The sequence below is a fragment of the Pempheris klunzingeri genome, chromosome 7, assembly GCF_042242105.1.
Source record: "Pempheris klunzingeri isolate RE-2024b chromosome 7, fPemKlu1.hap1, whole genome shotgun sequence".
NCBI classification, from domain to species: Eukaryota; Metazoa; Chordata; class Actinopteri; order Acropomatiformes; family Pempheridae; genus Pempheris; species Pempheris klunzingeri.
The window spans coordinates 16,479,185-16,497,736 of NC_092018.1; the positions used below are offsets into that span (position 1 = coordinate 16,479,185).

At 40.8% G+C, this 18,552-nt stretch overlaps 1 protein-coding gene across 1 annotated transcript in view; it reads left to right on the plus strand.

Annotated features, from left to right (window-relative positions):
- Positions 1-18,552, plus strand: part of mctp1a (multiple C2 domains, transmembrane 1a) — a 131,204-nt gene that overhangs the window by 41,355 nt on the left and 71,297 nt on the right. The window contains exon 2 of the mRNA XM_070833397.1: positions 5,835-5,955. Within this exon, the coding sequence (XP_070689498.1) occupies positions 5,835-5,955 (121 nt within the window). The remainder of the gene's footprint in view (positions 1-5,834; positions 5,956-18,552) is intronic.

An 18,552-nucleotide genomic window follows, 5' to 3' on the forward strand; every position in this document is an offset into this window, starting at 1 on the left:
CACTGGATCCATGCCACATGTGGCTGTAATGGAACTCCTTTCTTTCCTGTATTTTCATTGTCCTGTTGGGTGGTATTTAAGCACCCGGACCTTTACTTGTATCGCTTTAAGATTAGGATTCAATTATTTTTGGTATACACAGCTTAAATGTAAGATGTTGGTGGAAAATATCTCTGAAATTGTGTACTCAGAACCCTTAAATAAAAGCTTGTAGTCTTGCACGTTTGTGTATATCATGTCAAATAGGCACAGACACGCACCCAGTCTGTTGATGTGTGAGGTCTCCCTCTGCCAGAATGTTTTTTGCCCTCTGGGATTGGAGACTAAGAATTGAATTGAGGTAGCTATTGTTTAGATCTCTGTCAGTTTCAAGGAACCATAAAACACAGAGCAGGTGGAGTGGGATGGACCTTGGCTGCCCTTCCTCTCTTCTTTTTTCTGTTGCTGTGAATGTGTGTTTAGACTGTCTTTGAAGTGTGCGGTTTTCTCCACTGAGGTCTCATGTGCAGAGGCAAGGGCTGATGTATACCATTTCATCCAGTGGCCTTCTTACTAAAGCCTATAAGTTAAAGCAGCAGGTGGTTGGATTGAGAAGAGAGTAGACTTAGCCTCAGAGTTGGTACAACTTAAGCTCCCTCCCACTTGCTCTCCGCTGCGCTCCTGTTCTGTCATGCACGCGCAGGCTCATCACAGCAGTTGAAGCGGCCAGGTATACGATGACATCCACTCTGTTGCACACTGGAAACACTGCAGGACCAAGGAACTCCAAGTTGTAGGCAGGAGCCTCTTTGAGTTTTTGGGTTTAGGGTTACTACTAGAAGCTTACTGCATCACCTCAGCAGAAAGCATGTGTTGGAATACCAAGAGTGTAGCGATTAGATTGCTGCTGACACTAGAATAAGCCACTATAAACCTATATTAAGGCCCAGTTATGCAAAATAAATACAGTAAATACCATGATATAACATGAAACCACTAGAATATTGATACACATTTTTGGTCATACTGCCTGGTCCAGGTCTGCTGGACTCTGCCAAGTCAGTTTGATGGTAATTGCACAAAATGACTGGTGTGTGGGTAATTCTGACACTCTGTCTGTAATGTGCTTTTATGAAGAAATCTAAAAGTAAGAAAGCTACGTGAGCAGCTTGTTAGCAGAGGATGACCAAGGATGCGTTCAGGCACGTACTGTAAGGCTTCGTAGATCAGGCACATTTTGGCAGCTCTCAAAGCCCCACATACAATCACTACACTACACGAGCCCTGCAGAGTGCTGTCTGGTCAGTGACAGGCCCCCGGCAGATCCTTGGCTGACCACTGACAGGTCCCAGCCGGGTAAATTTTTTTTTATTGATGCACATGCTGTTACCATAAGGCCATGAAAGTATTACACTTAGGTGTTTTGTAAAACACTGATAGACTGTTGTTTTATGCATTACATAACACAAAATATAATTTTTTGCCCAAATTTAGAGATTGAGCAGGTGAGACGGCTGCATTTAGTTGCTGGTTATTATCTTCTACTTTGTGCCATGAATGCACCAAGAGACATGTTATGAACATAACTGTGAAAAATTTAAGCAGAAATTGTGGGAAATGAATGATACTCACTATTCATGTTAGAAATGACTGTGTGCACTGCTCAAAAGAAATAAAATAGTTCTCATAAATGTAGTGTATGATGAAACCAGCAACAACAACAACAACCAACACAAACATTGTGTTCTCAAATATCTGTTTATCTCACCAGGAAAGGCAGTCTTTGTCTACAACAAAGTTTCCTCCCTGTGTGAGTTTGTCCCAGCATTGCTATATGAGCTTGTTAACTACTCTGTATCCAGTGTTCTACAAAGTTTAAGTGTCCCCTAACTCAACAACTCACAAGTTTCCACAAAGTAAGGGAGTCTGTTACCTTTTAAATGATGAAATCAGTGTGTTCACAAACATCTGCTGCTTATCTTAGCAGATATGAGAGCCCAAACACAAGTGTGTTGTTGAGTCTCTCGGCCTCCAGTTTGAGAGAGTTTGGTGTTTTGAATTTGGCGTTTGGTTGTTGTTTTTTTATTTAATCATTCTTCTGTGTTCTGTATGGTGAGCTTGAATATAAGGTAGGGAAGTGAAAATGTGTGTATCAATGGTCATTCAGAAATAATATGTGGGGAGTAGTGCTCTTGGTGGCGAGAGCAGTCTCATTACATTTTAAAATCACTCATGGTGTGTTTGCCCAGGTTGTTTCCCCTTCTTAGAATAGGAGGTAGAGAGCTGAGAATGTGTTTTATCATTTGGCTTTTCAGCTGCCTAAATAACTGGCACATATGCAAACACAAACCCACTGAAGAAAAATTCCACAGGTTGTTCAGAGTGTGCGGATTTCAGGCTGATTGTTTGGGGAAGTGTGTTGTCAAAAATGATTGTAATGGTGTAACTGTAAAAACCTATAGTATTTGAAAAATAAAAAAGAAATGTATATAGAGAGAGGGTAGGAACAGAGAGTAGACTACAGTAGGAAATAACTGCACATGCGGATGCCACTGAATCCGCTGTTCCCAGTGGCTGAGGCTTGGCTGGGAACTGGCTGTCAGCCAGCTGGCAGCCGAGAGGCCTTCAGTTTGGAGTGGTACTTATGAGTGGCTGCCACTGTAGATATGCCTGTAGAATGAAAGAAAATAAATGTAAAAATGCATAAAGCTTGAGTGAAACGCTATACAGCCTGTGTAGACAGAGAGATAGTTTTGATAGAATATGCCTCTTGTAAGAGTCTCTTGTGATGTTGGTTGACTCTATTCATTTGTAATCCAAAGGCAGTTTAAGATGTAGCCCATTCTTTTAAATACTCTTTGGCAAAAACTGAGATTTTAAATTGGTCATGAGTTTGTATATGTAACACAAATCATTACATTACAGTTTGATGGGTGGAAGTTGGGCAATCTGTCTATTTTATGTGCTTGTTTTAGCAAAGACTTCACTGATCCTCTCATGTGTATGGTGCTCACTCAAAGAGCTTGCACAATCTGCAAATCCATTTCAAATCCTGTGCTCCCTATTATGTTTGTGTGCATCTGTGTGTCTGTCTGTCAGTGTGTGGGGCTTTTTCCCTCTCCTTATTTCAGAGCGTGGTCTTTCAATTTGAGAGCATTACTCTTAGATTTCACGTTCAGACATTGTAATGTTTTTCCTAAAAACCCTGCCCTGCCACTCAAATAGCCCCTGCCTGTGCCTAGATTCCCTTCTGCTTAAACTGTGTGCTTGCACTCGGATATATTGTTTGAACAGATTTCCTGCACCTGCATTGGACCATTACGTCTAGTTCAATGTGTGCATTAATACTTTGATGTAGAACGTTCATTTTGTACATGAAAATCTGGCCTATGCAGAATAGATAGACATTCTGAGAAGCACTAAAGGTTTTATATATGTGCAACAAAGAAAAAAAACATCTGTGGGTACAGTGTGTCAAGGGACTTCGTTTTTTTTTCTTAATCGCTGTGTGTTAAGATGTGACCTGACTTGACATTGTACTGCTCTGTGTATCTTTGTCACTGTTTGTTAGTCAGGTTCATAGACAAAAGGGCTTTATGTCACATGGTTAGACCCCTGCTGCTGTTCCACACACACACACACACACACACACACACACACACACACACACACACACACATATATGCAAAGTTCAATTACAATGACTTACATGCTGCGTTGACCCCAGGTTTGTCCTATCCAAATACACAGCTTTACCTCTCTCTATCCTGGAATGTTCACATTAGATTTCTCTAGATATTTGCTGCGCTGATGCACCTGCTTCCTAACAGACTACGTTTTGATTTTCAGATTCATTTCAGTGTCGTTTTTTCCTCCATAAAATCGACCCTGTTTCCACTTCCCTCTGTTGTCTTTTGCCTGTTTGACAGCAGGTGCTGTGAAGCTAAAATTGTTTTTGGTTGACTTTTCCATGGAGATTTGGGAGTTCCAAGCGACGCAGAGCACCACATTTCTCGCTCAGCTGCTGTGTGTAGTCTGCACTACCCTCTGCACAAAAACATTTTGACGTCCATAATCATAGATATATGAATTGTTGCTCTTAATGTGATGACGGTGATAATAATACTCCTCTGCAACAGTTAGCTGGCTGCTACTGCTGAAGGAAGTGTTACCAGTAAAAATTTTTTTTTTTTTTACAAATGTCCTATACAATCTCTGCTATAAATGCTCATTCGTAGTAATTTTTCGCAAGTGGTATATTTACCAATCTCAATTTCCTCATGCGTACAAAATGTGAGTTAAGCATGATATCCATTATAAATATTATATTAGTTATTTCTGTGGGCAGCACAAGATGATCAGAGTGGGACTACATGGACCATGGTGTAATTATACTTACCATTATTAGCCTGTGGCCTCAGTGCAGAGCTCTCCCTAAAGAATGGAAGAACAATGTTGCGCCATCATTTTCTACAATAACACATTGTGCCACTTGGGTGGGTAAAGTCAGGTGTTAAATGATTTCTGTGCATATTCTGTTAATATGCAATATAGAAATACAGGGGACACCTGTTATTGCTGTTATCCATATGTAATGTTATATCTTAGGGCAGTCAGTCATTATTCTGGAGGGAAGCAATGTTGTTAACATTTACAGGAAGTGCTATGACAGCTCTATTAGGAACTGTGCATTTTTATGACGGTGTTAATAGGAAGTCTCCTTGTGGGTGTTCTATCTCCTTTTTCCATTTGCATTCTTACCCTTTTTTGCTGTTCGTTGATCTCTCTGCTCTTCTGGTGCTGTCTATTGGGAGTTGCTCTTATGCTAGCCGTGGCAGTCTTTTAGTAGCCTCCCAGTGGCCCAGCATTTTTCTTCTCTTTTAGTTATTCTTAGCCTCATCTCAGAGTACGATAGCTGGGGAGACATGACAGCAGCGCCCACGCATGGGTTGTCTAATGGGGAGGAGAAAGAAATGAGGATGGGAGAACAAGATGAGCAAGAAGTGGAGAAAGAGAATAAGCTGTAGTGCATCTCGGTGCATAGCCTGGTTCATCATTTGTCTTGCTAATGGGCCTCTGGCTCCAAAGGGAACCATGATTAAAGCCAGTGGGGGCTCCCTGTCAAGTGTACAGCACCGACCTCAGGGCTAAAGTGTACATGAAAGGCCGCCGAGATGACCCCTTCCAAGAGCATGACACTCAGAAGCTTCCCAAGGAGGTTGCATGCTTCCTATGATTATTTATCAGACCACACATGCAACATATATTCTGCAATGTATTACAGTGTAATGCAAATATTAATTTTCAGCATGAGCGATTTCTCCGGTTACCTTTTCAGTATGTTATCGTCTTTTTTGCTCGACTCTGTGTGATTTATTCAGAGCATAGAGATGCTGCAGTAAAATTCTTCTCTTATGCTTAAGACACAAACAGGCAAACAATGTCTCTAAATGGTGATGGTTCTGACTTGGAGTAGAATTTAAGTTATTTGCCTTTTAATATGAAATGACATTTTTAAGCAGCCAATCTTTAAAGATTTATTAAAATATTGTCTATTTTGCCAGATTCCACTGTCTCATATGTGATCGCTGATTACGCATATGGAATCTAAACATTATTGGGTCAACTCGCGCTAAGCCCTTAAAATAGTCTAGTTGTGTTTTTTTTTTTTTTTTTTTTACAGATGTGTCTGGTGTATGTGTACTGTATGCCTTCTTTTCTCACCTTTCCTGAACACACACACTTTTTTTCTCGTTCTGTTCTTTTTACTTCTTCTTTGTGCTCATAAAAGTGTAGTTCAGGCGTGATTTGGACTGTAAACCTGTATAACTTAATGTAACCTCCTCTCTCTACAGGGCATCAACATAGTGGGGCCCAGTAATGTAGAGCCCACACCTCGACCGCCTAGCCCAGCCATGTACCAGCTGGATATCGTCCTAAAGAAAGGGAACAATCTGGCCATCCGTGATAGGACAGGTAGGAGCTCTGTTTACTCTACCTGTTACCTCAACAGCAGTGAGGTTTATATAGAGAGACAAGGGGAACAGCGTTATCAAGCCTCTGTCTGGCCCACCAAATGAGAGCTACCTTATCCTTCCTCTCTCCACCTCTTTCAATTGTTTTGGCACAGGCAGTGCAGCACCCAGGATAATACCATCATGTGGGAATCTTCATTGTTTGTGACCTCTATTCATATGCTATCTTTTGGGGTTTCCCCCTATTTTTATATTAGCTTTTATTGTCAATGTAATATTTCTCTTGGCACTGTTTTTTTCTCTTTTCACCCCAGTTCTATTCTCACGTTTTGCCTTCTTCTCCGTCTTATCTCTGTGCCCACGTAGGGCTTTATTAAATCACACATCACACATCCCGTCCTCACAGTTCACTCCATTTTCTACGTGTGAAGTCGGATAGAATTACTAGGAGTGATGCGGCACATTTCCTGTGCATCTAGGCATGAAGATTCAGCTTTGGCTTAAGCTAGAACATTGTCACATTTGAGCCAAGAGAGTTGATACAGGAGTAACCAGGGATCATAGTAGTGTGATATGACAACATCATAGTGCGAGTCTTTCCCTTCACTACCCAGTGTGATGGGCAGTGTGATTAAGGCTTTTTAGTTTAAGGCTGCACGGTGTTGTTTGGCATTGAATTTGACCTATTCTCGGTTTCTGATTTTTTTGTGATAAATGTCTAATTTAGTAACTTTAAAGGAACAATATCAGAGACTCAAAGGAAGGCTGAGTGGCCCTTCGAAGTGGTTGAAAGGGGTCAGTGGAGCAGAAGCAGGCATGCTTACATAATGCTATCTTGAGTCGTTTCATTCAGTGCGTGTACCTGTTTCTCTCATTGTGGAAAGAAATAGTTTATCCACTCTTTGCCCCAGTATAAAAGGTATTATCTCTTCTTAAACTACTCTGCTAACAGTATTTTCTGCTTCCCTGGAGTTGGACTGTGGCTGTGATTTGAAGTGCTGGACAGATGGCCTTCCGCTGACTGTGGAAGCCGCCTGAACACAGCACTATACTGTGTTTAAGCAGGAGATGATGTCTTGCATAGTGGAAGAGCCAGCCAACAAAACAAGCAGGGCCAGAAAATTTCCCTTAAACTCTCACAGACAATGGTTTGGATAGTGACGGATGCTGAGGTCTCATTAGCGGTTGTAGCAGTCACCATGACAACAGATCTGAATAAGCTGCCCTGCTCTCCGCCGTACATTTTGCCTGACTACCTGTCCACCTGGATAATGAGCAGTGTGGTGCAGAGCTCACCTGCCCTGTCCTGAGTCTGTCATGACAGCTCATTACATAGAGAGGAAGAGAGACAGTCAAATGACATAGAGACATTGGACTGAATTTATTTGGTAGTCATGTCTTAATAACAATCAGTGTTGTAACGCTGTTGTTATGTCCCACAATTATCAGAGTGGGTTCCTTCTGAATATTGAGATTAACAGCATTTGATGCCAAACCTTGTAGTGCTGTCAGGGCTTTACATGTTGCTGCCATCAGGTGCAGCAGGTGAAGGATAAAAGGGGTTGGAGGGATTTTCCATGAACCAATCAGCCGAGGCTCCGTTGTCAGCTATGTAGACTGGAGAAGAGCTGGGTTGTCAAACTAAACTAGTTTGCCAGGAGAAGCTGTTTAATGACACAAATAAAAGACACAAATAGTCTCCAACATTTTTAAGTGACATCTAATATCTCAGCAATATGGATTTTCAAATATTCATATATAGGCTATATATATATATATAGTGAACCTGAAAGTAAAACTAAAACGACTGAGCTGAAAGGAACCCCCAAAATGTAGACAGGCATGCTAATCACTTCAATACTATATTTTCTTAACAATTATTTCTCTGGCCAACTATGTAAATTAATCATTAACAGCATGCTGTGGTCCCAGTAAAGAACGTTTGTCATACTGTAGGGGAATAGTTGATTGTCAGTGTCGAAGAAAATATCGAAGAATGCTGGGAACCAAACTTAAAGGGAGACTCGAGTGGACCTTTACAAAAGCTAACAGAAGCACACGGGCAGGTTCAATGTTTCATCTGACACTGCAGCTCTGATCTATGCATCAAAGTGATGTATGCACCCAGAGACAAGGTTGACTAGCCAGACACAAAAAGGCACGGGGAGGGCTCAATGACAAGGGGCATCCGGTTCCACATTCGCACATTGTCTTCCCTTGATGTCCCTTTGGTGACGTTCAAAGGTAATGAAGGAACCTTTTTGTGCCTGAGCGGAGGAGCAAGGCGGAAGGATCAACTAAAGTTGAAATGGAGCAACCCTCACAGCCAATTAAAGAATGTGTTTATAAAACAAAGTTTCCTCATTCTGAGAAGATGAAAGGTTGGACCCCTATAAAAGTGAACGCAAATAATGTGCTTTTGGCTGACTTTTTATAATAATTAAATTGTGCTGATATTTCTTTATCCATTTCTAATTAGAATAATAAAATCATTTCTGTTTTGTGGGTACAACCTTTCCATAATGCAGTATTATAACCAAACGGACACAAGATTCACTAACTTTAACCTTACATTTTAATGTTGAACATTGTCTTACAATTGCAGCCAGGAATTCTTTCCATAACGCATTTACTGTAACAGCAGCCAACGTTTCCCATGTCATATTACATTGTGGCACACACATCGTGCTGGAAGAAAGCCGAAAAGGAGGATATCACTGCACTTTTGTCCCTCTCCACTTTTTCAGTCCTTTATGGTCACTTTCTATAACCACAAAGCACTAGCAAAAACAAGTTAACATGTACATAGCTCCCTGTATGTAGTTGTTGTTATGATGGCATGATGACAGTAACATTTTCCAAATATGATTTCATCTGATTTGATTAAATGTCATTACAAATTTTGCTTATGAAATGGTTTAAACTTAAAGCACTCCAACTAATAATCCTACATATGAAAGATATGCTTCTCTTTGCTGGCCACAGAAAACCCTCTGCTTTAGTTGTTGAGAACAGCCTCGTTCATCACAAAGCATTTTGAGCTCTTGCATCCTCTTGCACCCTCTTGCACTTACACATTTCCGCTGAGCATGCAGGTGCTGTCACTTTCAGTCTGCGAGGATTCAGTGCTTAGGGCAGAAGGTGGACAGTGAATTTGGGCCATGGACACATTGTAGACTTTGACATGACATACTGGAAGACCAATGTATTATTATGATATATCATTTAAATATCTGTGTGTCAATCTGTGATGGTAATGTACTGTATTTTACTTTAGCTTTTACCGAGTGAGAACGCGGATAACGTTTTCACACTTCGCAAATTCATTTGCTTCTACATGAACAATCTTCTTCCCTAATTTTCTTAGAAATTAAACATGTTCTCTTTGAGTTAAAGTTGAAGGTGTTTTAGTGCTCTGTTTACTGTACAAATACAAAGATTGACCATATAGGAACCTGTTTATTGTCTGTTTGCCTCCATATGGTGCTCAGAGGTTGGTTCTCATCTAGCTTAGCCTTCACAGTTCAAAGACCACCAAGAGGAAAGGCTGCCTGGTAGGAGTAAGGAGAAATCACTCGCTCTCTTGTCTGGAGTTGAGCAAACAAGAGCCATTGGGGAGCTTTTTTACAATAACTCGCTGGCATTGTCATCCGTCTCTCTTCAGCCTGTGCCAAACCATTTCAGACTGTGTCGCCAGAAGAGACGGCCAACATTGTGACACAGTCTAATATAATGACAAGATAACAAAATTCGCATTGGATATGGATGAATGAAGTAGACGTGAAGTAGATGGACGGATTTCACAGTTGTTTTGACAAGGTAGCCTACAGCTTGTACAGAGGTGTCTTCCCTGACGATGTGGTCTCCCATCCAATCCTGTCTCTGTGCATTTACACCTCCACTGAATTTAAACTGCAGAAAGAGAGACGTTGAACCGTGAATAAGAAGGAGCAGTGATGGGGCATGATGTGACCACCACCTGATGATAACAGTAGCTATTTATGTAACAACAACAACAACAGCAGTCTTTAAATAACTGATTTTTCTCTGTTTCACCCCATCAAAAATAGTGAAAGTGAAATAACCCTGTGTCGTATTTCACGTGACCCTATATGGGCAAGACCCTGTTGTGTTCACAGTGCTCCAACCCTGTCTGGGCTGTCATATATGATGAGCTACCAATGGGCTGCTTTGCAGCTTTCACACACTGCCCTGTGTCTCTGGCCCTAGTTCCCTGTGGGTGAGGCACAGCAAGGTGAAGCTTATCTATAGTCTAAAACCTGACATGGCCGCCTCTCTTCCCCCTTTGCAATACTTTGTGTGTGTGGCAGCATGTAGTAGATGCATCTTCTTTAACATTTTATGTCTTTTGGTATGATTTTTGACCGAAGTGTAGAAAACAGCGTGGAAATTCAGTGCTGACTTGCCCACCAGTTCATAAATGCAGACAACCTTTTTAACATAACAGGAAAAAAATCAAGTGATAGTGGAGGTTGAGTCCTGCTGCTGTCTGCTGGTGTGTGTCTCAGGCTTCCTCAGGTGCTATTCCAAAATGACCCATAAGGAGCAGCTACAGTATCTTTCCAGCCAGGTCTTTACAGAAAATTGAAATACCATTCGAGCGATCAGAGAGGATAACACACGTTGTCTACTTTGATGATGGGAGTAATGCCCAGCAATTCAGGTTTGCTGAATCACTTTGACCTGAGCTAAAAATTTAGCACCGGAGCAGACTTTGGTGTAGCTGTTCTCAGCTTGTCAAATGCAACATTGTTTTTTGTTTATTTCACCTCTGTACCTTATGCTCCTTTTTGAATTACATTTATGAAACCTAAGACTTCTACCTACTTAATGATTTGATGTTTGAGGAATATCGATCCAGAGGGACACAGAAATAGAGAGAGAGACAAAAAGAAGAGACCATTTCATTCGGATGGTGTGTGTTGGTGTGTGTCTGCAATTGTGTTTTCACCATATCCACATACTGCATGTTTGAGAAAAAGCAAACACTCCACAGAGATAAACTGATTCACTGATCTACATTTCTACCACCAGGGCAGTTCCTGCTGCTCTGCTTCTTGGTTTGCATGTAGTGAAGAATGATAATGCAAATGCACCAGGTGCATGTTGTAATACACAGAGTTCCCTGTATTGTATTTTAGGTATAGTTTAGTTTTACTTGAATGTTGACATTGTTCATAGAAAGAGGTTGTTAGTGTCAGCCTGCTATCAAAAAGATGGAAATTAGCATTTGCGTGAGCTGCAAATTATTTTTTATCTCCTGTGACAGATGACTTGCTGTGCCATTATTATTCATAACTGTTTGTTGAAAGATTAACCTCTTTTTGGCTTCCTCTGCCATTGTGTTGTACATGCACCGCATCTCTATTTTCAGAACACTAATTAGGAGCATTTCATATGACCATAGAGATATTTCAACCCATTACAATCAGTACCGTATCTTGTTTTTAAGATTATCAGACTGAGGTGGTTTTTGAATTTGTCCACAGTTGGTGGACACTGGAAAACCCTGTGACATCATTCAAATGTGCTGTATCTTGCGGGTATATCCTATCATTAGTTCTTCATGTCAAGCTGCTTACTGTGTCCGCTCCTCTGAGTAATATTTGCCCCTTCTTTTCTTACCTGTTGTTTATCATCGGTTCCTCGTGTGATATGAAAGGCTACGTGATAGGCTGTTTGATTTCTCCAGCTTTGCAGCTTTTCTTCTCAGACTAACAATAAGTGTAAAAGTGGCCTGAGTAGACTAATGTGATTGGGCCATTCAGACTTTTAAACACATTTGCAAAATATCCCCACAACTGATGAGAAAGAAGCTCCACTTCATACATTTCTTCACACTTAATATCTAATACAATTCTATTCAATGTTAAATTTAATCTAAATGTAATCTGCTATGAAGCTAGTGCAACCTGTATTGGTTTATGTGCAGCAATAGCCTGATTCCTAGTCCTCACACATCCCTACTAGTGGAAACTACTGTAATTTCATCCCTCTGACAATAAGTAATGGCTAGCTAGACTGTTGCAGTCTTTGCTACTCTGTGTGTGTGCGGGCGCATTTTGCACTCATTATACAGTACATGTACGCAGTGTGTGTGTGAGTGCATATTTAAAGGGCTAATATTAGAGGGGAGGTTTAAAGTGATCAGTTGTCATTCTGTGGCAAAGAGCAATGAGACTACATTGAGCCTCATTACCTCGTCTGCAGCACAACAGTTTCTTGAGAGGTGAAAACGGTGAAAGAGGCAGAGCTTGACGCCACTGTTGGCATGTTGCCTCTTGTTGTATTTGAAGTCCTCTTCACCGTCGTTTTCACCTCCCATGTTATTCTCCCACATGCTGTGCAGTTGTCTGCTTTGTTTTTGTCTCTGCTCACTCAGCTCAGCAGTATTAAGTAGGCGATCTCACTGTTATGGTATCTCAAGTGGTCAAGAGGCAGAGGCATGCATGATTGTGATTGTGTGTAATTGCAATGAGGCAGGCTCTCAACCCATCTGTCGGCATCCCGTGATGGAGTTTATTGTCTTCACACCCTTACCCAATATATCCTCTTGAGCAGATTGGATTCTGGGTAATGGGAAACCCCAGAGCTGCAGCCATTCGTCAGTCCTGACACTACACATACTCCAGGAACTCGCACTCAAATGCACACTCACATTTGCAGCCACACACAGGGCTTACAATCTGAGCGTGAGGTGGTCCCAGGTTTGCAGCTCGAGCATGACTGAGGGTTTTATGGGCAGCTTTACTACGTTTTTCTTCTGTCCTGTTCTCACAGCTAATGACAAGCATCAATGAGCCTCTCCCCACGGTGTGGTTCTAAATAACAGCCTTTTTGACAGGCAATGTGTTTGCCAACTCTGGATTTATCCTCCTGTGCTCTAGATCAGTGACGTAGTGAGTGCCAAGAGGAGGGAATGACCACAGAATGACCACTTGATTTTAAGGTTTTAGGTTGATATGGTGCCATTTTTATTGTCTTTTACTGAAATGCACTTTATTCTTTTAAGGGAACTAATGGGAACTCACTTTTTCTTCCTTCATTACCAAGGTGACACATATTCTTTAGTGTATATTTATGTCATAGTGCGGGGTGTATAGGTTTATGTGGAGGTCATGCGAAAGTAACTGAGCAAAGTTAGATTAACCTAACTTCACTGAATGCCTGTGTGGCAATTTTATAAGGGGCACTTTTCAAGGCAGAGTGGGCATTACAGGGACAGCACAGGGTCAGAAAATCACTTAATGATGATACATTTCCAATCAGAATATACCATCCCAGTGATTCAGCACTCAGATTTATAGGATGCTGGAACTTAAACACCTAAATGTAAAGTAGTTGTTGTTAGTGATGTTATTAATTACACCTGTGCTTTGCTGCAGTGACATGTCAAAATGTCTGCAGTGAAAATCATCATTATTTGGAGATGCTGCTTTTACTGTCAATATCAAGGGTTACCCCCAGTAATCTGTTATGCGGAGGTGTTCAGCCCAGCTTTGAAGGTTAATGATATATTTCATGAAAGTTTAATGATTTGTTTGATTTTTGCCGGGGTGGTATTTTTTGAGGGACGGCACCACACCTCCACTATAATACTCTGCAGGAAACCCCGTTATTCAATATGTCTGTAACCGGCAGAGATAGCAAGTACAGTATAAATGAATGTGCAAATATCCATTTAGTAGACATTTGATAAATCGTCTATCATAGCATAATCTCATTGCTCAGCATATTTGAATTGCAGGCAGCTTATTATTGCTGCATGTGACAGACTAAGATCTTGGTATGTGATATGGTGGTGGTGTTAACCTTAAGATCTGTCACTCTGTCGCTCCTATGTATGCCATTATCTCCAAACAATGCATGAACAATATCTTGTATGGCTGTGTCTCATCATACATTACTGTACATAAACTGGATCTTCAAACACACACCGTATATTCTATCCATCTATTTTCTTCGGGAATCACTTTTCTCTCATAGCATCAACTTAATGAAATCATATTTGAAAACTGAACAACTGGGCTGTTTGGTGGACTGAAACTGCACCGATCTCATACTGACATTGTACATTATTGATGGCTTTCTAATACCATCAGCAGGCAGTTTGTCATGCATATTCATGGTATTTTAATACTCAAAATGTTTTCAGTTCAGCTCAGTTCTACAGTGTATTTCTCCACTTCAAATCATATCTCAGCACAACTCCATATTTCACCAAGTATGTTGTATTTTTATTTAATGCTCAGTGGGATTTACTGTGTGCTTACTTTTGAGATGTGTGTTGTGAGAAAGATCGATAAGTCTGTTTATATGTTGTTGACTCTTCTTTGGAGTAAACTTAAAGGAACAAGCATAATGCTTAGGATGTCTTTTACTGCAGTTGCCTCCTGGAATATCTGAAACAGTGAGATAATCCTTTTTTCTGAGGATGATTCTTATTTTTAGAACACAATATCACACTGTCGTCTGAAGAAATGTAATTACCTGCTCATATATCACAGTTAATAATTCAGGACCGTTTGTCTGCCCTGTACTGACACAGAAAGCTATTGATCATGAATATGTTAACAGTATCTACAGATTGATGATGAAAATGGGGGAAGCAGAATAATTAATTGTTCCACACATGAGAAGGTTTTTTTCTTTTAGAAACGTGCTGCTAATCACCCTAATCATTCTCGTCTTTCACCCTGCAGGCACTAACAAGCACCTTTCATTAGCTTATTAAAAAGCCTTGACCAAGATAGTGTGTCGAATGGTGTAGTTTGAACATGATCATAGCCTCTTCTTCCCAACATGCACATCTCAGAAGCGCCTGCTCTCTTATGTCTGAGATGACTGACGAGTTCTGTGTTATCTCCCTGCTGCCTCTCAAGAGCAACAAACTATGCAATTGTTTGGGCTTGGCGTGCTGTGTGCTTCTTTTGCTAAACATGCTAATGCCAAGTACAGTCGCCAGTTCTTTTTACTCGTGTGATTTTTTTACACACTTTTAAGATAGTGAGCTTGTAAAAGAAAGTTATTTAGGAGTGCTTTTGCCATTGAAATGGAAAAATCCTGTGTGTGAGAACATCTGTGTGCCATAAATGCCTCGCACATGGTTTGCACAAACACATAAGCAGGCACAAATCTCTTAATTTTCCCTCCTGACCTCTTCCTTGTATGTGTGAAATAAGGAAAAGCTCAGTTATTGCTCAGGGGTTTGTCTGGAGCGCTTGGAGGTATACTTGCATTTCACTTGAACCGTTGCTTGCTCCCAGGGCGGCACCGGCACTGAAATGAAAGCTTAGACTTTGATGAACTTTTCTGTACTTTCAGCATGTCCCTATAATGACAGTTACATCGCAGCTTCAACTGCTGGAATGGATAGTGTTGAAGTCTTCTCAGTCCTAAATGAACTTATTTTTGACCTGACCTGTGTTCATCATTTATAAACCCTCCCAAAGATCACTCAGTAAAAGCCCAGAAGCCTTTGAAAAGTACATATTTGACCATAAATCAGGACTGATGAATAAAATAACAATATTTCACAAACAAAGAGAAACAATCATACATTAAATCATAGGGCGCACACTGTGCAACAGTGCTACACATCTTCCTTTTAGGGTGGTTGAAGTCACTTAATTCTCTATAATTAAGAAACTTTTGTTAAATGACCAGCTTCAAGAGGTGACACTTCAGGCAAATCGTGCTTCCTGAAGAGTGAGCAGGCTGTTGGATAATACAGTGAGAATATGTCATGCCATAACTTTCTCCAAGTATCCACTGCAGCAAAGACGTGATGTGGAAGTTACTATGATGAGGCTTAATAATGTAATTAAATTTAGAGAGCTGGAGGGGAGTGAGAGAGGGGGAAAAAAAGAGCATGGCATGACAGGGAAAAAAGGAGGATGTTTTATGAAGAGGGAAAGATGGAGAGGAAAGTGGAAAATAAAATAAGTTAATTTGGCAACAAAGCTCAAGTGGTAGAGTGACTACAGAAAACGATGAATAAAAGTCCCAATTGTATTTAGTGTTTACTGTGTGTCAATACAAGTAAAAGCTTCTGCAGATTGGTGATGTCTGGTGTGTTGCGAATGACACATTTAGCAAGGCAAATACTTCAGTAAAATATGATTATGCACATTTCTACATTTGCCATGTGGGGATGCACCGCTAGGTCTGTTTGTGTTTGAACCTTTTGTTCCAAACATCCTGTAATGGAGAAACTCAATAACTGATCGCTTTGCTTTGTTCATGAATTTAACAGAAAATCCCAGGAATTAGCAACATCAACATTTGTGAGTTTGATGTGTACTTTGTGTAGTTGTATTGCTTTGTAATGGAGAAACTTGTTCTGGATTGTAAAGTTTACCAGTTATCTCTGGTGTATAACATGCAGTTTTGGCAGCGAAGAGAAAGATTGCTGAATAGTGTAATTTTATCAGTGGGAAGCCACTCTTGGCCACTACAGTCATAAATTCACCCTCGAAACTCACATACTGTTAATCTTACACTCCAGACTGGATTTGCATTCAAGTGAAATCAAGTGTTGAATATATATTGTTGGACAGCATGCATTTTTCACATTTTAAAATGCTTATTTGCTTGAATGTTAACAAATATTGTTTTAGTGTTAACCGTTGTATTCAATGACCAGTAAAAAGGTGAAAGAACACTTTTGTAGTGGGGGCTGGTGTTCACATTTGGATCATGGATTGTGCTTTCAGGCTCACCTCTGGCACATTCTCAGGCAGGCCAGCGTGGCTTACTGTCAGACGGACAGTGAGCGGTATTTTTATGGCTGCTGCCCATTAGTTGGTCAGTAGAGATAAGTGTGTGTGGTGGATTATATTTTCAACTCCCTGTCAGGAGGACAGAGAGCCTCAAAAACAAGTCGATCAGGGGCTTTTAGATCTGCCTGCGGGCCACACCTAAGGCAAATCTACCTGCTGAGTGCTCCTCTGGGTCCTCTCCCAAACACATTTCTGTCTACTCCTAGCTGCTATCACAGTGCTTAGTGGTTGGATTTAATAGCATCTTAGAAGATGAATAGATTAACACCTTGATATGAACCACTCAGTATCTTCTTGAGTTTCTCGTCACTTGCTCACATTTTTTCATGGAAATCCTGAGTTAGTCTAAGTACAGTGCCACCGAAACCCCCGTTACAAATACAAGGTTTGCTGTGCTGTGTGTCTGTGTCTGTTACTATGGTTACCAATCCCCTAAAACAGACCTGGTATGTAACATGTAAAATAAGAACCTGCTGAACCATCATGTTCGCAGTTGAACTTTCAGCCATTTTTCACCATGGTCTCAGCAGTGCTTCCTCCTGACCTTAACCCCCCGTTCCTCACAAGTCAGCTTGTGTGTGAAAGAGAGAGAGAAAAAAAGAGAGAGATGGAGAGACATCAATGACCATTGAAGATATTTGTTGTTGGACAGGTTGGCGTACTTGAAGATTAAGTTGTATATTATTGGATTTCACACAACTGTTTCCTGTTCAGGGTGGTAAGAGATGCTTTGACCTGCTTTTAATTTCATTCTCCTTGTTAAGACAGAAATCCCAGCATGAGAAATTTTCGCAGCATTGCAAGTAATGCCCTGCAGACATTTATTTTTAAATCTGTAGCTAAACCTTCTAAAGCCTACTTACAACCTTTTCAAATCTTCTCTTTGTGAGCTGGATTTTTACCTCACACATTTAGTCCGGACGCATCACCAGTAATTCCACTGAACAGTAGAAAGACAGAAAATCGCTTTTTGCTTTCCATGGCTGCACTTCAGTGGCTACAGCACCTTCTTACTTACCTTTGCCAGTTTATCAGTGAGTGACACATGGGCTCCTTATGTCCAGTCTCACCCAGCACTTCCATTTCACAGTCCTCTGCCTGCAAGGTGGACTAATATCCAGGGTGAACCAATCTATCAAACCCTTTGTCTAATGCTTTTAGGTATTCTCATCAACCATTATTCATTCTTGTAAAGCTTATTGATCAAACAGTACCTATTGCTTATTGACCTGTCCACCCACCAGCCCTCATGTGGGACACAAAATCACTTTCTGTCATTATAGACTTTCCCCAACTGTCAGAAATACTTTTGAAAAATACAATATAAATGTCATATGGTGGTTGATTTCCAAGAGAGCACCTCTGCGATCGCTCCTGTGCTGTACCCACGCTCACTCATATTCAGCTACCACCCGCCTACAGCACCAACCTTTTCCATTTCATACTTTTCTGCCTGTGTGTGTTTATGGCACCATAAAGCTTGCACTGTGGGATGCAGAGACTCCGAGCCACTGATGTGTGTCTGGGGAATATCGACCCAGTGGGACACAGAAAGAGAGAGACGGAGAACAAGAGGAGAATTGCTTTGCTTTTTCCTCCATGATGCAGTGCGGGATCAGCGCTCTTTAGTCTCATCTTTAGATAGTTCGTGGAGTATCACCATATTCAAGTAAAAGGTGTTTCACTTCTTTTACACAGAAAAGGATTTCTTTTTTCTTCATGTCATGCTCATCTTTACATAATTCTACTCTGTATTTACTGTCAGTTACTGCATCTGCAACTGTCGTCCATGTCCT